Here is a 19,458-nt window from a genome sequence, read left to right as displayed (position 1 = left end):
CTACCTTAAATGGAAGCAGGATTAAAGCCCATTGGTTATAAACTCAAGCGGTGGCTATTTTTATTTGTGTCATGTTCAGCACCTAGTACATCATGATTGCTTAACAAATAATAATTATGAATAATACATAGGAAATGTTTAGTGAGTAAAAAGATTAGGTCTACAGGGCTTGAGTCACAGTGCATTAAATAAATGGAAAGACTTTAATAGGTATTGGATCAGGCTGTTAGTTGAGATGGTCTGTATGGCAAGAGTTTCACATGAAATGTAGACTAAATAATCACATAGCATTTTGTACATCTAATATTGCAGATTAATGTAATTGCATAAACCCTGACTTCACTGTGTATATCAGAAACTTATTTACTGCAATAAAGTATAAAGGCCTGGATCCTGCAAATGCGTATGCATATGTTTACCTTTTAAGAATGCAAATAGTCCCTTTGAAATCAATGAGATTTAGTCTCGTTTCCAGTTAAGTACATGCAAACATTTGCAAGATGAGGCTTCTGTGATCAGATGTCATATGTCATAGTTTTCTCAATATTCCCGATTACAACATGTAAAGGGAATATTCTGATAGACAGAAAAGATCAAATTAAAAGTTAAAAAGTCAGAAACGGGAAAGCATAAAATTGACAAAAAAAATTAGGTCCCAATCCTGCAAGCACTTAAGCATGTGCTTAATTTTACACATGGGAATAGCAGTATTGAATTTAAATTGGTGTTTGCAGGATCAGGGCCTTAATTAAAACTAAGAAAGGTTCAATAAAAGACAACATCGACTAAGAAAGTGTGTGACAAAACAACTGAGTGAAGGAAAGTGAACTGGCAATTACACTTTTTTCTTGTCAATGTGGGAAAAGAAATAGGACTGCCAAAGTTCTCTGAGAAGCCTCTAAAAGCAAAGGGGATGTACAATAAAAACAGGAGAGAAGGAAAGAGACCAAAGAAGAAAAGAGAGAGAAGAAACCACAGCGAAAGTTTAAACTGAATAAGTGATGTAAGGAAAAAATGAATGCTCTGTGGACTGAAAAATCAGAAATGTTGTAAACTAACTGGATACGAAAAGATCACATCCATAGAGAATGAGGGACTTGTAGGTAATTACAAGTGTTTGTCTGGAGGATTTTGCATTGGCCACTGAAACAGGATTCTGCAAGGAAGTGTCATTTAATCTGCTTTGGTCTGGTGGGGTGAGCAATATTGAACAGGATACCTTTGGCCATTTCAGAGCTTACTGGGAGTGGGATGCTGGACCTCTGGGGGGGAAGATATTGACCCACAAGCCTTCTTTATTAGTTCTGGTCCTGTGGCTGGTGGAGAGGAAGCAGATGTGGACCAGAGGAACCCTCATTTGGCTTTAACACTTTGCTGTCTCTGGTTTGTGTGGAGCAGCACCAGCCTTGCCAGGAGGATGGGATGCTGGGCCATGGTGATGGGTGATTATGCAATAAGAACATGCACAGTTTAAAAACCAGTAGAAATCTGGAGTTAAGGACCCTAGATGGGTGAAGGGGAACCTCAGGAAATCTGGGTGTGCATGAGCCCTGTGTATGGGGAAGGTGTACGGCCTGTGGGTGGGGAATTGGGACTACAGGGCATGGCAATCGCAGAGGTCCTCGGGGGGTGCCTGGAGCAGGGACACTGGGTGCGGACTTAGAGGGACCGGGATACTTAGAAGGACCGGGACCGGGGGGGGGGGGAGTGTGCGGGCTGTGAGTGGAGACTTGGCCGGTGCAGGGCCCCTCGGTTGGGCAGAGCAGAGCAGGCACACTCGGGTTATGGGGTGAAGGGAAAAAGGCACCACAGCGGTCCGAGCACCAGCGGCTCCTGCGACCCAGGCTGTCGCGGGGGGCGCTGTGGACCTGGCTGGCCTCCCCGAGCGGCGCCGGCCTCTCTCGCTGCTTTGCGCCGTCGTCCCCTGTCAGCCGCCGGCAGCGGGGCCGGGGAGGGGCCACGCTCAGCCCGGCAGCCCCCGCACGCAGGGCGCAGGCACCAGTTGCTGCCGCGCCCCGCGCTGATGGCGCTGCCGGCGCTGTCCGGCTCGGGGGTGCAGTTCCGGAGGATCCTGGCTCACTTCCCCCAGGAGCTCAGCCTGGCCTTCGCCTATGGGTCTGGGGTCTTCCGGCAGACGGGGGCCACCCCCAGCCAGAGCGTGGTAAGCGGGAATGTGCAGCTAGGGGCCGGGCAGGGCAGGGCATTGCCCTGCTATGAGTAATCCCCCCGCCCCCGCTTAGTGCACCTGGAGGAGGCATTGCCCGGCTATGGGTTTTCACACACACACCCCCCCAGTGCACCTGGAAGGGGTCATTGCCCGGTTACGGTTTTCACCCCCCCCCCCCCCGTGCCTAGCTACGGGTTATCACCTCCCCAGTGCACCAGGGAGGGAGGGGGGCATTGTCTGGCGATGGGTTTTACCCCACACCCTGTGCACGCCTGGGGGCCAGGCAGAGGCATTGCCCTTAACAGGTTTATATCCCCTGGAATGCACCTAGAGAGGTAGTTCTCTTAGTTATCTCTTTTTCTGAGCTGAAAAGTGTGGAAAAAGTGAATCGAGAAGTGTTATTTACCCTTTCCCTACAACACAAAAATCATGGGTTGCACAATGAAATTAGTAGGCAGCAGATTTAATACAAACAAGAGGAAGTACTTTTTTACACAGTGAACCACTAATTTGTGGAACTCATTGCTGTGAGGATGTTGTGATGGCCAAAAGTGAAACTGTGTTTAAAAAAATTCATAGAGGCTAGATCCTTCAGTGAGTTAGTGAACATGGTCAGGGACACAGGCCCATGCTCGGGACGATCTTAGATATCTGACTGCCAGAAGCTTTTATTTTCTTTTAAATTGGCCAAACTGCATGATTTCATGCATAGGCATAGCTTGCCTTTTCATTGGGTTTTATTTTCCAAGCAAACTAGATCAATCCAAATGTCTCCCTCTTCTTGTTCCTCACCACAAGAGGCAAAAGAAGAAAAATAAGAATTTTACATATTTAATATTGTTCCCCACAAACATGAGGAAGGGAGAATAACTTGGAAGATTTAACAACAGTCTGTTTAACTCTGTACCAACTCTGTTCAATCACTAATTAGCTGAGCAACTCGAACCAATCCAGAAATGGCAAGGCATGCAGAGAGTCATTCCTCAAGAACTTTCAGCATATCTCAAAATGTTACATATAATAACTAAAACTGTTCTGAACTAGCTAGTCTATGTTCAAGTCTCTTAGGTTTGGAGTTCAGTTCAAACTGTTACTTCATCACAAATCTTTTGTTGTCAGAAACAACTGATTACAGATAGTGAGAAATTCAAACTATATCAGGTCTTGAAAAAAACAAAAAGAAGTCTACTGAGTGTTGGGGTTTGTGTGTAATTTTCCAAGTATTGAGAACTCCAAATGAAAAAATTACATTAGATTCTCATGCAAAGATTTGTCTTCTATAGAAATGTGTTGGACATGAATTAATTTGCTTTTTTTAAAAGTCAGGTATGGGTTGGTTATGTCCTGTCTGTGTGTTGATGTCTTCTGTTATCATCTCTGGGCATAATGTAAAGATCAATAGAATCTTATAGAGTGGATATTGCTTGTTTCCTAAACTATATGTAACCGTGTCTTTTTTCTCTTTACCTTGTAGCACAATATGCTGGACTTCGTGTTTGCTGTAGATGATTCTGTGACTTGGCATATGATGAACCTGTTAAAGAATAGGAGTCATTATTCCTTCCTAAAACTTTTTGGGCCAAAGCACATCAGTAATATACAGAGCTGTGGAGCAGGGATTTACTACAATACTTTAGTGCAATGTAATGGTAGGGTAAGTACAATAGGTTGTGACTAATTTGTATATATCAAATGTTTACATCTAGAGTATTAGAATTACTAGCCTAGGGAAGATGTATTTCAGGAAATACAAATTGCAGTTTGCATTTATGTTACAGATAGTAGCTGATCCTTGACTGACACTTAAGCACTTAAATAAAAGCTTCAGTTCTACATAGCATCTTTAATATTCAGTATCTCAAGCTGTTTTACAAAGTAATATGTTAAATCCTGGAAAGCAAAACAGAAGACGAGACTGTGCTCAATAAAAGCAACAATTACGCTCAGTAGTTAAGCATTTTCAGAATAATAACTGAACTTGTATTCTTTTTCTCAGCAATAATTCTAAACACATTACAGCCTTCAATGTGGGAAGGAGGCAAGTATTGTCGTCATTTTACAAATGGGAGAACTGAGATCTAGATTCAGAGATTGGCCAGTTCACAGAGTAGAGTGGATTGTTTGTATTTTGATGTCAGTGCAAATATGGGACATGACGTAATTGGCATTTGTCTTATTTAATACTAATTCTCTCTCATCTTAACAGTGGGTGTAATTAATAAATCATGTGCTGGTAGTGTGGTATTTATTCTGTCTAGTCATACTCCAACATCTGTATCTAAACCGGTAGTGTTGATGTGTGTGTTAGTGCCTTTCCACCGCCTCAGTGCTGTTTCAAGTTGTTCTCAACTTGTGGTAACGACAAGAACATCAAATTCCATCTCTTCACCAAAAGCAGGAAATGGAATGAAGAACACAGGAAAAACTACATTTGCAGCCAACTATGACTTTGCTAAGGAATTTCAGGCTTGGGGTACCAGGGTGAGCATGGTATAAGTGACTAGACATTCACCAAAAAACCCACCTCACTGATTTGGAGATGGAAAGAGAGGCCCCCTTTAATGTATTTCATGTGTGTAAGTCACTTGGAGGAGGTATGAATTATGAGCCCAATCTTGGTCCTCTTGAAGTAGTTTTTTTACCTTGGCTTTGAGTGGAGCAGGAGCAGTGTCTTTGCTATAAAGACTTCTGTTATGACTCCTACCCATCACTCTTGCTTTTCCCTTCAATTTGTGTGGTGGTGACAGCTTTTGGATGGTCTCCATTCTGTTCGTGCATGGTCTGTTAAGAATAGTTCTGGAGTTACTTTGACCCTGTTAGTAATCATTGGAATCCTGAAATGTACAGAAATCTGCTGTGTGTTACATTATTTAGGCAGCTTTACTTTACTTTAACTTATGATTGACAGGAAACAAACTCTTCAGCGTGAATCCTTTTAACTATTGAAATGGACCTGCAACTCTTTTGTAGGATTATATACTGAGTATTCCAAATAGCAAAAATTGGTGGGGAGTATTCTGCACATCACTTGGTCCTAAAATGATCATTGTTATTCTGTTTTAAGCCTTCCAAAGTTGCAGAACTTAGTTCCTGTTCTGCTGTGACATTTTGCCATGCACTCTGATCTATCTCAAATATCATGTCATCCAGTGTGTGCACTAGTCAAGTTTTTTTCAAAACTTATGGCACTTAGTAGAAAATAACCATTCTATAAAATCCTTAAATAAATCTATCATGCAGAGGTAGGGATCCCATCACAATTTCCTGGTAAACTTTAGGTTTTCGGTGTAGTTTCTTTGGAACCCTATGGATTTTACCCTTTCTCTATTAACCTCTGTAGAGCTTTTCCATTACATAATGTCATATAATTAAAAAAAGACACTGACCAAAATGTGAGCTTCATTCTTCATCGTGGCTTTCTAGGATTAATGGGACAATGGAGGAGAATTGTAAAATTAATCTGTTCTGTATTGAGTTAGCTCTTTAGAACATACATGCATACCCTTACATAAAACACAGTCAGACCATGTATAGTTGAATTAAAATATTCAAGCAATAATTGAATTTGAAGAAACTGTTACGAGAAGCAGCTGGAATTGTCTTCTCTGGTAGATTAGGATTGCATGAACTCAATTCATGCAGAATTGGGTGGTAGAGTTTTTAATGAAATACTTAAAATCTTGGTGTATAACCTCTTACTGTGAAGGCTTCATTTTGTGATGTTACTTCATGGTAAGTAGGCATTGATTAACACTGATTACTTTGAAATTCTTTCATACTATGAAATTCCATTGGAACTGCCCATTACATTTACATGCATACTCAAAGAGTTCATCATCATTTAATATCACTGTCGAATACCAAGAGGTTTTCATACTGATTTGCCACTTTGTACAAAATGTTGCCAATTAAGTATATAACTCTTCTAATCACTTAGTACTAAGGTCAGTACAGTAACTCCTCACTTAACGTTGTAGTTATGTTCCTGAAAAATGCAACTTTAAGTGAAACGATGTTAAACTAATCCAATTTTCTAATAAGATTTAATGGAAATGCAGGGGGTTAGGTTCCAAGGAAATTTTTTTGGGGCAGACAAAAGGCATTATATACTGCACAGTACTGTACTGTAGTGGGAGGTGCCCTTGTCTTACTCCTGGGGCTCAGGGCTGGGGGTGCAGGGTTTGGGAGGGAGTTAGGGTGCAGGAGGGCGCTCAGGGTGGGGTGCAGGGTCTGGGAGGGAGTTGGGATGCAGGAAGGCACTCAGGGTGAGGGTTCGGGAGGAGACTCAGGGTTGGGGCAGGAGGAGGTGCAGAGCACTTGCCTGAAGCAGCTCCTGTTTGGTACAGGGGGTGTGCAGGTGGCTCTGCGCAGCGCAGCACCGCCCCCATGGCCACAGTTCTGGGAGCTGACCACCCCCCAGCAGGCAGGGCCACCCAGAACGCAGGGGTTTTAGGGACTGCAGCTCTAAAGCCCCTTTAGGAGTGCAGCCCTGCGAGCACAGGCTGGAGGACTCAGGAGGAGCAGGGGCAGCCGCGCGGCGAGTGGCTGGAGAGAAGCAGTGCTTTCCCCTTCAAATAAAAAATAAAAGGCACATTGTAATAATCTATTTATTTGCATTGCAGTACCAACTAGACACCTCCTTCAGAGATTGGGGTCTTGTTGTGCTAGGTACTGTTTGTAAATGTAATGAAAGAATCAAGTGAATTTTTGCAGAATCACAGAATAAATGGCATGTTTTTAAATATGACTGAGCAATGTATCTCAACCATGATTTGAAGAGACCATCTGAGTGAGAGAGAGTAGTGTGATATCCATGCCCATTTCAGTGCATTGTCTGGAGTATCAGTAAAGGGTCTTTTTGTGTTGTTGGGATCCACTGGAAAGAAAACTTGGAAGGTAGAGTTCTACAAGGGTTGCCAACTCTGGTTGAATGTGTTCCTGAAGGTTTTATCATATGACAATCATTAATTAGGGGTTAATCTTTAATTCCTGGAGACTCCAGGACAGTCCTGTAGGGTTGGCAACTGTTAGTGTGATATTTTTGTTTAGTTCTCTAACCAGTAAACTGTTAATATTTGTGTTAACATTTTTCTTAAGAGATTTACATTTCTGTGAATTAGATTTCTTTTTACCAGATCTTTTTACCTAATGCAGGCAGTGTGTAACAAACAATTGTGTGAGACCCTCTATTTTGTTTTTTCAGATGATAAAATATGGCGTAATTGGCACTGATGCTCTGATTGAAGATCTGTTTCACTGGAAAACTCTCTATGTTGCCGGACGTCTGCAAAAGCCGGTAACTATCTTATTCTGTTCAGCTGGCTTGTGTTTTTGAAGCACAGGAAACTACAGAGATGGAAGATGATCAAATGAGGCAGAAAGTAGATGATTTTAGTTGGTCGGGTTCTTTGAGCCACTACTGAGCAAATGTTCCTGCAAGGAGCCAGTTCCACTAGAAGCCCAGTCTTTTGATAGGGAGAAAAAGAGAGTATTCAGTGTCCCATATAATTTCATCTAAAACTAGGGATATTAACCCGAGTCTCTTGACCAGATTACATTTTGAGTAACTGAATTCTATTTATATTTAACCCCTCTGCCATTAGATACGGTATTCCTAATCTGAACTGTTATGTAGGATTGTGTGCTGTTAAAAAGCTGCCACATTCCTACCCAGGGACTGATCCATTTCAGGAGTAGCTGAAATTATTAGTTAGTTCAAAAAACGTTAAGCACTTTGATACCTTTCAGGATGAAAGCTGCTTTGTTGTACAGGTATTATCTAGTTCATTGTTGTCTTATAATACCTTTGTTCAGTGATACAAACTGATGCATCAGAGATGCTTGGACAGTCTGTTTTCAGGTCAGTGTCATGAAAAGTTTGATACGCACTTTTAAATGAGTCCCTGTGGTCCCTTAGAGACTAACAAATTTATTTGGGCACAATCTTTCATAGGCCCACGAAAGCTTATGCCCAGATATATTTGTTAGTCTCTGAGGTGCTACAAGGACTCCTCATTATTTTTGCTGATACAGACTAATAGGGCTACCACTCTGAAACTTTTAAATGACTGTATGTTTCAAATGTTCTTTCAGACCTCTAGATGGCAGCAGATATAAGTTCAATGGGAGAAAACTTGTAATATAGGGAGCTGATTTTAATATTAATACAAAAAATCAGTTTTAAGGTAGCAATTAAAAGGGGAATATTTCAGCTCAGTTGCTGAATTCTTTCTCTCCTTTTTGCTTAAATAACTGGAGTGAGGTAAAGTGTCTTCCATGTAATATGCTGGAATATATACTTAAGCATAGTCTGAATCTCCAGACACATAGTACATTGAAAAAAACATCTGAAAGGAGATCTATGAATTTCCAAATAACTTCAACTATCAAAAAAAAAAAGTTTTTATTTTCATTTTGATTTATTTTTGCTACTGCTTTTGAGAGATGCTGCCTTTCTATCATGTGCAAGCCTCACTTTCTGCATCCCCTCTTGACTTCAGTGGGACTTGTACACTCATAATGGAAGGTGAAGTTGTATTAATTTAGATGGAATGTAGATACTGAAGAGTCAAAGGCGTTAGTGTGACCCTGTCACTGTCCAACATTAAACAGTTTAAAAGAAGGTTTGGGGTTTGGTATACAGTCACCTCAGCCTGCTTAGTACCATGGCAAACACAGCATTAAACATCCTTTTAAACTTTTTTATTGAAGATAAAAAAAGAAAAATTGTTCAAATATTTGAAATATAAAACATTAAGTGAAGTCTTTCATTTTAATAACATCTCTTGTTCCCTTTTCCTTTAGCAGAAGAGAGTTTTTGGAAAGAAACCCCCGTTTTTTGACAGTCTTTTAGGTAATATTAAAAATAGTGTTAACTGTTTTTTGGGGGGAAAAGAGAAGAAGGTAGTTGAGATGGGCTAGAGCTGTTGTTGTTGCTGCTGCCATTATAGTATTTTCTGGAAGACAAAATAAGACATGCACACGAGGGGGGAGAAAAGAACAGCAAAGATGAAAAATGCAGCCTCTGTCTCTGATATTGACTCTCATGTGCTGCATCACTGCTGGAAAAACACTGGCACAGTACATGGTCTTATCAGCCACCCTGTGACCTGGCAAACTTGTACCAGCATTGTGCTGTTTAGGGCATTGCTTTTAGTTGCCTCCTTTTTGTCAGGCGTATAGCAGTGTTGCAAAATATACTGTCTTAACTGGCTTAGCCATACTCTAAATAGAAGAGAGAAATAAGGAAAAAATGAAAATTAAAGTGGGGAAGGAAAAAACATGTGGTGTAGGGATTGTGACAGCCTCTCATCCTGGGTGTTGGTTTGGGATTCAGATGGAGCCAGTAGAGCTGGTCAACTGGGTCCTCTTGGCCCGGTCTGCTCAGGATATGTCTTAGGATCAGGATGACGAAGGCACAATATTGTCACACTGGATCCTGGGGTCAAAGGAGATGATGGGGGTGGCAGTCGTGATAATGAAGGTCATTCCTTCCCCTTCTTTTAGTCAGCCATCATTGTGGTAGCCAGCTTTCCCCTCACCCCGCTCTCTTTTTGAGGACCCCAAATGGGGGTGATGGGAATAGTCCATCCCCTCATTATTTTGTACACCAATTAGGCCTAATTTCTGACACATTAATTTTGATTCACTGATTTCCAGTCCCACACTTCTCTTGTTTACCAGGCATGATGTTAACACTGTCCTTGAGTTATATCAGTAGGCCTTTTTGAACTAATTCAGTCTTTGTTCTCCCTTTCATACCTTCTCCCATCACCATTTGTTGTGTATAGGCTATTGTGTCATTTTGGAACTTTCACTTTTTTACAGTTGAACTTGCAATTAGGATAAATTTGTACCTCCCCTACCAATCATCACAATGGCGTTAGACACTTAATGTTTAAGCCCTTCCATGAAAAATAGCCTTTCAAGCATATGTGCTTGATAGGTGGAAGAAATTATTGATGTGAGTCCTTCCCATTAAGCTATGGGGAGTTCTGGCTGAGTAAGGATTTGCTCTTTTGCTCAAGTTTGAGCTATACTCATTGAAGCCTGAAACCATCTTTGCTTTCCATACCCATCCAGGTCCAGAACTAAAATCTGCAAGGTTATGTGCTACTTAATAGGAACAAGGAATTTTATGCAATGTTACTTAGAGAAGTTCTGAGGAAAAACCTTTGCTCAGACTCATAGACTCATAGGTCAGAAGGGACCAATATGATCATCTAGTCTGACCTCCTGCACAAGGCAGGCCACAGAACCCCACCCATCCAATTTTATAACAACCCCTAACCCAGGACCGAGTTATTGAAATCCTCAAAATTGGTTTGAAGACCTCAAGCTGCAGACAATCCACCAGCAAGCGACCCGTGCCCCACCCTGCAGGGGAAGGCGAAAAACCTCCAGGGCCCCTGCCAATCCGCCCTGGAGGAAAATTCCTTCCCGACCCCAAATATGGCGATCAGCTAAACCCTGAGCATGTGGGCAAGACCCACCAGCCAGCACCCAAGAAGGAATTCTCTGCAGTAACTCAGTTCCCATCCCATCCAACATCTCCCTGCAGACCATTGAGCAGACCTATCTGGTGGTAATCCAAGATCAATTGCCAAAATTAACGATCCTATCATAACATCCCCTCCATATACTTATCAAGCTTTGTCTTAAAGCCAGAAAAGTCTTTTGCCCCCACTACTTCCCTCGGAAGGCTGTTCCAGAACCTCACTCCCCTAATGGTTAGAAACCTTCATCTAATTTCAAGTCTAAACTTCCTAATATCCAATTTATAACCATTCGTCCTCGTGCCTACATTAGTACTAAACTTAAATAATTCCTCTCCCTCCCTAACGTTAACCCCCCTGATATATTTATATAGAGCAAGCATATCCCCCCGCAGCCTTCTTTTGGCCAGGCTAAACAAGCCAAGCTCTTTGAGTCTCCTTTCATAAGGCAGTTTTTCCATTCCTCGGATCATCCTTGTAGCCCGTCTTTGTAGACTTCGCATTTTAGGTTGTTCTTATTGGTCACAGTTTCACTTCTGCTGTTGATCTTTCGATACAAACTTTTAAAAAACAACTATAGTGAAATTTTGTTTTATCTGTAAACATATATAATAAGGATGCTCTTTTGACTTGTAAATGTGTTGGTGATATAGTAACCTGGAGTGTTTACATTACAAGATCAGCATTGGATGCAAAGTAGCATGTCAAAAGCAAGTGCTCTGGACACATGGCTGGTGGCATATTAATCTTAATATTATCATGCGTTTTCTGTTTTGAAGATGTTGTTTTTTTTCGCTTATTTCCTTTTTAGTCTTTCCTTGCATTAGGTCTTGAACAGCTTGCAAAAGTAAATGTTTTCAGCTTCATTTTAGACTCACCAGCCTTCATCATTGATCACCTAACACTTCATCATTGTCTTTTCAGGTCAATTTTATTATTAGGAAAAAATACAGTAGTTTGTGGGAGAGGAAGAATCCCCTAAAATACTTGCTTGTAAAGCCAATATCTCGTATTAAGCACGGTAAATAAAAAACATTTGTCTTAAACTTCTGTGAACCAGTTTATCCTCAAAACAATTGTCTAGATTTTACTTCACGTTTCAAATGCAGGGGAAAATAAGAAAATCATATACTGTCACATTTGCCAAAGTATATCGGGACTTCATTCTGATTTCAACCCTGTTCTTAAAGTGCAGTTTCAGACATAGTAATCTGTTTGTCAGGCCTTTCTTTGTCCATGTCCTAACTACATAAGGCATTAAATATTGTAACTGGATGATTCCTTTGTTAGTTTCATTTACAGAATCTGATTTTAGCTGGTCTTTTTCATTCCTACTTTTTCACTCTTAAATCATATGGAAGTTCCATTAGAAACAGGTGATTAAGGTAGAGATGGACTTGGATTTCTTTGTATCATATTTGGGATAGCATAATGCCTGTGTTTTCAAAAATGCACAGTGCGCCAATCGCACCTACTAACTCCACTTTTCTTTAAACAAACCAGAGTTATGTCAAATAAGCACATAGCTGCATAGCTGCTAAATTGTACACTCCAATGACAGGTATTTGTGGATACAAGATGGGATTTTCAAAAGCACCCAAGTAACTTGGGCATATAGTCTCATTAACTTCAGTGGGACTTGTATCCATAGTCACCCACTGCAAATATGCATGTAGCTTTGCAAGAGCACCCATGCTTGTTAGAAAATCTGTTTCTTATAAGCAAAGCAATTCAGCATTGCCTAACAGAAACAGGAGCATTTACCAAGGACGAGAACCCACAATAAGAAAATATACTTTAGGGAATAGTCGTCTTCTGAAGGAGCAGTTTATTCCCTGGTAGCCCAAAGTAGCTTTGTTGACATAAGGTTCTGTATTAAGATTTGTTTTATCTTGCTAACAACCAGCCTCCTATGTCCCAAAACATGCGTTTTCTGTTCAGAGTGTTAGGGTCTATAGTTAAGTCAAATCAATTGAAACAACACTGCTTTGCCTTGGAAGAGCAAACTTCTCTGAGGTGTATAGATGTACTCGACTTCCATGTTCCACACTGCTTGAATGTGTGACTCTCCCATTAATCTCTATCTGATGATCACTCTATTTAGTGAAGATCCGCTAAATCAATGGCAGAGCTCTCTCCGGTCGACCTTGGTACTCCAGCTCTCCAAGAAGACTAAGAGAAATCGACTGGAGAATGTCTCCTGTCGTTACACTACTCCAGCTACGTGAATAACTTAGGTCGACTTACTCCAATAGTGAAGACAAGCCCTAAGAGGAGAACTAATTTGTGTAAAGTTCTACTTCATGGTTTTCCTAACCCATCATATGGTAAATGACCAAAGATACTGCAAGGGAACCTGTTAAGGATTAAGGGAGAATGAGTTTCCTGGTTACCAGGGAGAGAGCTCCACTCTTATCACGTCATTCACTCCTTCCTTCTCTCTCACATTAGTCTAGTGGGTGTTCTGTCACTTCTTGTTTCCTCATCAGATGTCTTTTTAACACTCACTCAGAATTGCTATTTTGATTAACCCCAGGATTTGTTTCTAAAAGAGGGGAAGGCAAAGAGCTCTGTAAAAGCAAGAGAAGAGCTAATAGCTTTCACTCATTGCTGTCTTGTAACTATAGGCTACTAGTACTGAAAAGGGAACATCTATGTAGAAAATGAACACTCTCTAGTCTTAATTACATCATAATGATGTGAATGATTTTAAATAAAGGTAGTTTATTTTTACACACTGGATTGAGTAATAATTCTTGATCTGTCTTCAGTGGTATTTTCCTGATGAAATCTTGTTCCCAAATACTTCGATTTTTTTCAGGTGAAAATACTGACACAGAATGAAAATGGCAAGCTGCAGGCTGCCCTGCTTAGCAATCTGAAGAGTGCAGTCACAGCAGCCTTTCTCATGTTGCCAGAAAGTTTCTCTGAAGAAGACCTCTATATGCAGATTGCAGGACTCTCCTACTGTGGTTAGTATATGCATTTAAAGCTTCTCTTGAGAAAAAAGTCTTTGATAGGATTTCATACTTTATAGTTTGAGATGTAATACTGCACAGATAATACCACAAATAATAGGAAGTCTAATAAATGGTAAACTCCAGAATAGAAGTGGCTCAGTGAGGCTGTGACTAATCATACATTTGTTGAGCTAAGGAAGGCTGTGTAAGGTCTGATCCTGCATTGGAATGCAGTGTGAGTTTTGCTATCAATTTCAACTGGAACAAGGTTCCACCATACGGCATTGTGCCTACAATATTTCATGCTCCAGTAACTTCATGAGAGTTTTGTTCCAAAGGAGATACTGGGATGCCCTTTAGGTAAGGCTGAGTGATAATTGCTGTGTTTCAGGAGACCTTGAAAACACACTTGAGGATTTAGTTTGTGCCTGTGGATAATAAGGGCATGAGCTTGTTCTTATGTTACTGTGGGCTACCTCAACATACTTTTGTTCTTAATATTTCAAAGACCTGGAAATATACTTGGTGCCCTTCTCCACTGCGTAAGGTCTATCTAGTCAGTATTCTGACAGATGCTAATGAGATTTATTGTTCATCAAATATTATGTTTTGTGATCAAAATCTTCTGCAACTTATTTTTTATCAAAAGCTTTTCCTAAAAATGTAGTTGCCATTTTCATTATGGAAATCCTGTTCAAGTTCACAGTTATCAGTTTTTAAAACAATCCATCCTCATATAATTTTATATTCCCTCTTGCAGTCTTCTGATATTTTGGAAGAATGGAATAGAGAAGAGTTTATTCATAACAGAAGTTTTAATTTAAAAGACTTCAAAGCACTCTGCAAGTTGTATATGAATCACTTCACTCACCACTGAAGTGCAGCGTCCTCAGGGGTGAAAAGTGTTATGCATTGAACCATCATGAAGTAAAAAAAAGGGATACCATATCTAAGTGAAATGGTAAAGGTGTTTTAGCTAGACACACTTACTAGTGGGTTACATAGTCACCCCAGTTGGAATCTGATCGAGTCTCATCTGAAAAGTGCTGTGGGATTTGCACTGACCACAAGTGGTCAGGATAATTCTTGACTATCGTAAGTAACGACATAGTTAATACAAAAGTGGGAGATGAGTTATTTGACTAAAAAAAATTGGAACTGGCTTTACTGCCTGAATAAAATTTGAAGTGGTAACATTCCAATTTTGGGATGTTTGAGAAAATAAGTGAGTGTTGATGAGATGTTTATGGACAGCATTTGCTTTGTTGCTATTGAACTAAATCTTTACTGTTTTCACAATCCCAGTAGATCAAACTTGTTTTATATATTGCCTGCTCAATCCCCTTGAGACAACCAGTATCTTACCTGGTATATTTGACACTCAAATAAAGTTGTTCATGAGCTTTATGAAGTTACTTTTTAAACCCCTGAATCACACTGCATCTTGGGCAGACAGTGATTGTAAGTTCTTCTGTGCTTGGCATGACAGAGCTTTGTTTTGCTCTCAGCTCGAGCTGTTTACTTGGACTATTTCTTTGGAGGCTGTGGGAGAACAGGCTAAGGAGAGCACAGTATCCATTAAACTAAATAATAAAACTAAATTGCTGCCTTGCAGTATTCAGCTCGTAAATGTGGGGAAACAAAAATTGATTCATGATTTTGTTGTTCACATAATACTATTAGCTGTGCATTAATTCAAATCAGAGTGAGCTCTGTCTCCTGGATGCTTGTTTTGGAGACTGAGTGCAGTATGATGAGGCTTTTCCTGATTGGACCCTCTAGGCCAGAGATTCTTAACCAGGGTACGTGTACCCCTGAGGGTACACAGACGTCTTCCACGGGGTACATGAACTCATCTAGATATCTACCTAGTTTTACAACAAGCTACATAAAAAGCACTAGTGAAGTTAGTACAGACTAAAATTTCATACAAACAATGACTTGTTTATACTGCTCAATATACTATACACTGACATTTAAGTATAATATTTATATTCCAGTTGATTTATTTTATAACTGTATAGTAAGAATAGAAAGTAAGCAATTTTTCAGTAAGTATGCTGTGACTCTTTTTTTTTTTTTTGTATTTTTATGTCTGATTTTGTAAGCAAGTAGTTTTTAAGTAAGGTGAAACTTGGAGGTGTACAAGGCAAATCAGACTCCTAAAAGGGGTATAGTAGTCTGGAAAGGTTGAGAGCCACTGCTCCAGGCACTTCCAGATTACAAGTAATGTCAGTCTTGCAGTAGAAAGAACTAAGTGGTGTGTAGTGCTTAACAGAAGAGTCTTAACTGTGAAAAAGAGCAGTGGGTTTAGGGAGCAGGGCAGATGTTTGATCAAAGCGGGTGAGAATATATATATTAGTGATTATGATCACAAAAGCATGAATTGTTGCCTACAGGTAGAAAAATTACCATGTCTATGATATACTTACTAGTGTCTTTATTTCTGAGAGGACGACAGAAGAGAAAAATGGTAGCTGAAAGATGAATCAGGGTGCAGGGTTGGGAGTTGGGAGCAAGAGGGGTGGGGTGTGAGGGTCAGAGGGCACGCATGTGCAGCAGCAGGGCCTGCCAAGAGAGAAGCCCAGAACTTTGCACCTCATGGATGTAGCAGGAGAAAATTTTATCCTGCTGTAAATGGAGGATGGGGAGGACAAGAGACAGGAAGGATGTGATTATTAGAAGCAGTGGGAAGAGGGGAGAAGGAGCTGCAGAGCTGGCCAAATGGGTCTGCTATGCACTGAAACCCATTGATTGGATTAGGAACTACATGGATTGACTATCCAGTATGTTTTGAAAAAGGAAATTGGAGGGTGATGGAAATGAGTAAAAGTGTAAATTACAGATAGTAAAATACAGATATTCAGTCCTGTGTTGTGTTAAAGTATGTTACAAAGCACGTATCAGAGGAGTAGCTATGTTAATCTGGATCTGTAAAAGCAGCAAAGAGTCCTGTGACACCTTAAAGACTAACAGACATATTGGAGCATGAGCTTTCGTGGGTGTATACCCACCTCAAGTATTCACCCATGAAAGCTCATGCTCCAATACGTCTGTTAGTCTATAAGGTGCCACAGGACTCTTTGTTACATAGCTTTTCATTCCTAGAGAAATATGACACTAGTCATGTGATGCTGACTATGGTCTAAATTCAGCCCTCAGATACATGCATGCACTTGCCATTGACTTCAGTGCAAAGCATTTGCTCTCTTCCTCTGGTATTTTTAAAGTGCTTATCTCAGGATCTAAAGCACCAGCACTGCTCAGTATAACTTTACACTTGGCTGTCTGTTAAGATTGTCATGTGAGGGCTAAGAACTTCATTTGTTAAGGATTTGGGCTTTTCAGCCATCTTAGAGAGATGGGATTGATTTAGCAGTTTGGTAGGTTTTTTTTTAATTGAGTAAAAATGTCAGCACAGTAGGCTAGTGGAAGCACAGTATGGTGTGAACCAGATGCCATCTCTAGGCTATTTTCCTTGAGCTGGCAGGTGTCTGGAAAGTACTTCATTATTAGAAGACAATCCTCATTGAGGAGTGCATGTGGCTTTGCAATAGTCAGAGCATAAACAGCTTCAGATGACTGGTATCTAATTCTATGCCTTGTTAATCCCCTGTGGGTTCCATGGCTTTGTGTTCTCTGTTCCTGATTTTTTGTCAGTTAACTATTTTTCTTTCTTTGGTTTAGGTGATTTCAGAATGATAATTGGAGAAGACAGGTCAAAGGTGCTAAATATAGTGAAACCGAATGTGCCCCATTTTCAGAAGCTCTACAGTAACATATTACAGGAGTGCCCTCAAGTGGTGTATAAGCACCAGCTGGGCAGACTAGAGGTAAATGGGTTTACATTGTACGTTTTAAACCCACAAGTGGAATTGCTTTATTACTTAAACAGAGAACAGGAATCGCACAATGCATCAGTGTGAATTTCTGTTTTTTCTCATTTACATTTATTATATTTCTGTTAAACTACTTCCAGTAATTAGCAGACTTGACACAAATACCAATCTATACGAACGAGGTTTAGCTCTCATGCACAGTAAGCTGCTGTTCAACCTCTCATTGGGTATTGCTGCTGAAGGAGGGAGTCTTGGCAAGGGGGAGGAGGCTGGTTTAAAACAGGTGGCTTGATAACTGCCATTCAGAAGCAGCAGATTATGGAGTGTGATGGCCAAAAACAAGTGGTTTGCAACAAAGAATTGGACAATAAATAGCTTATAGGTATTACTATCTGCAACCAAATTAGCCTAGGCTTCAGTGAATCCAGAGGAGTTTCAGTTCAATGAACCAAACCCAAAGTGAGTCCTGGCATCATCGCACCGTAGCCTATACTCCAGATGTCCATCCCTGAAATTCAGGTAGCCTGAGAAGGTCCTGGAGGAAGTGGATGACCAAGAATAAAACTTTGACTTGAAAGTGCATCATCAGAGCAGAAAGTACCAGATGAAAATGCTGGCCCTTTTGAGTTACCCCCCATCCCATGTTGCAGGTGATTGGGGACTTACATCATAACACCAGGGTGTGTTTTCTTGTCCTCTCAGGACACTCTGGTCACTCAGCCCTAGTGTGCACGTTCTTGTGTACATTCTAAAGATTGTTGAAATATAGCAATCAAAACCATAAGTTGCAAACCAGTAACAGTTAGCTCCTCTCAGTTCAGTGCACGGAGGAACTTTGCAATGGAATAAATATTTTAAGTGAACTGTTGCTTTGAAGAATGGAATTTTTTATTTGGGATGAGAGAGGGATTTTTTTTTTTTTTTACAAAAAGACTTACTAGTAAGTTCAGAAATAGAAAAACTGAAAAATGTTGAGCAAAGAGTGTTGACCAAAACATTTCCTTCAAGTTACATAAACCAGACATGATGCAAAGTTTAATGCAGATGAGAGAGAGATTTTTCAAACAGTTTTAAGGAAAACTAATTGTAAAATAGTGAGAATCCCTATATATGACATTAATAATTTTGCTCAATGCTTGAACATATTCAGCGCATGGAGTATTCAGCACAGTTCCATGGTCTTTGAGACTATATTTGTTTTCTTTGTTTTCTGCGTTTGTTTTATATAAGAGTAATTTGAGTAAATTAAAAATGCATATATGCAATTGTGTTCTTATCTTGCTTGCACTATCAGCAAGATAACATGTGCAAATTGGATGGCTACCTAAAAATTTAATCTTGCGCTTAGGTTGTATTTCAAGGTAATGGTTGAGATTATGCTCTGGAAAAGCAGTGGGAAAAGCAGCTCTCACTTCTGTTGCCCATGACTCTGTGTATGTGCACATGTAATAGACTGTATTATCTTTCTGCATATATATGCAACTTTGTAGCTTTATGACCAGCACAGCTTTAGTAGGAACCAAAGATAGCCAAAACCCATCGGTGCTTATTTTGGAAATGTGTGGATTTTGTGTTAACCATCTTTATTACATGTGACTGAGTTCACAATTTTCCTTGGTTTTTGTATTTGTAATGTTCAGATCGATAAAAGTCCAGAAGGTCAATTCATGCAGCTAATGGCCTTGCCGAGGACTCTTCAACAAAAGATAACTTCTTTTGTGGACCCTCCTGGGAAGAACAGAGATGTGGAAGAGGTTTTACTGAAAGTGGCCCATGACCCTGACTGTGGATTAGTGGTACATCAGGGTAGGTCTGGGATGCATGAGAGGCAGTCTCTGATTGGAAGTGATATATTTAAGAATTAGTTTTATTATACTACATGGAAACAGCTTAAGAGAATCCAGCCCATCAGTTTAGAGGGGTAGAGGCAGAAGAGAGAAATTACAATTCTGAGATGTTACATTGTACCCAAATGCTTAATTTTAGGATACAATAGA

The 19,458-nt window shown here is 40.3% G+C and overlaps 1 protein-coding gene across 6 annotated transcripts in view; it reads left to right on the top strand.

The window, feature by feature from the left end:
* Positions 1-1,966: 1,966 nt before the first annotated feature.
* TAMM41 (TAM41 mitochondrial translocator assembly and maintenance homolog) overlaps positions 1,967-19,458 on the top strand; it is a 33,679-nt gene continuing 16,187 nt past the window's right edge. For all 6 annotated transcript variants that reach the window (XR_004001266.1, XM_030569590.1, XM_030569589.1 and 3 more), the window contains exons 1-6: positions 1,967-2,161; positions 3,642-3,821; positions 7,371-7,463; positions 13,484-13,634; positions 17,310-17,455; positions 19,102-19,267. Coding sequence is in view for 5 of the 6 variants with exons in the window: in XM_030569590.1 (XP_030425450.1) it covers positions 2,024-2,161; positions 3,642-3,821; positions 7,371-7,463; positions 13,484-13,634; positions 17,310-17,455; positions 19,102-19,267 (874 nt within the window). In the remaining variant the exon portion in view is untranslated. The remainder of the gene's footprint in view (positions 2,162-3,641; positions 3,822-7,370; positions 7,464-13,483; positions 13,635-17,309; positions 17,456-19,101; positions 19,268-19,458) is intronic.

The sequence above is a fragment of the Gopherus evgoodei genome, chromosome 7, assembly GCF_007399415.2.
Source record: "Gopherus evgoodei ecotype Sinaloan lineage chromosome 7, rGopEvg1_v1.p, whole genome shotgun sequence".
Classification (NCBI taxonomy): domain Eukaryota; kingdom Metazoa; phylum Chordata; order Testudines; family Testudinidae; genus Gopherus; species Gopherus evgoodei.
This window is presented reverse-complemented; position numbering and strand designations above follow the sequence as displayed.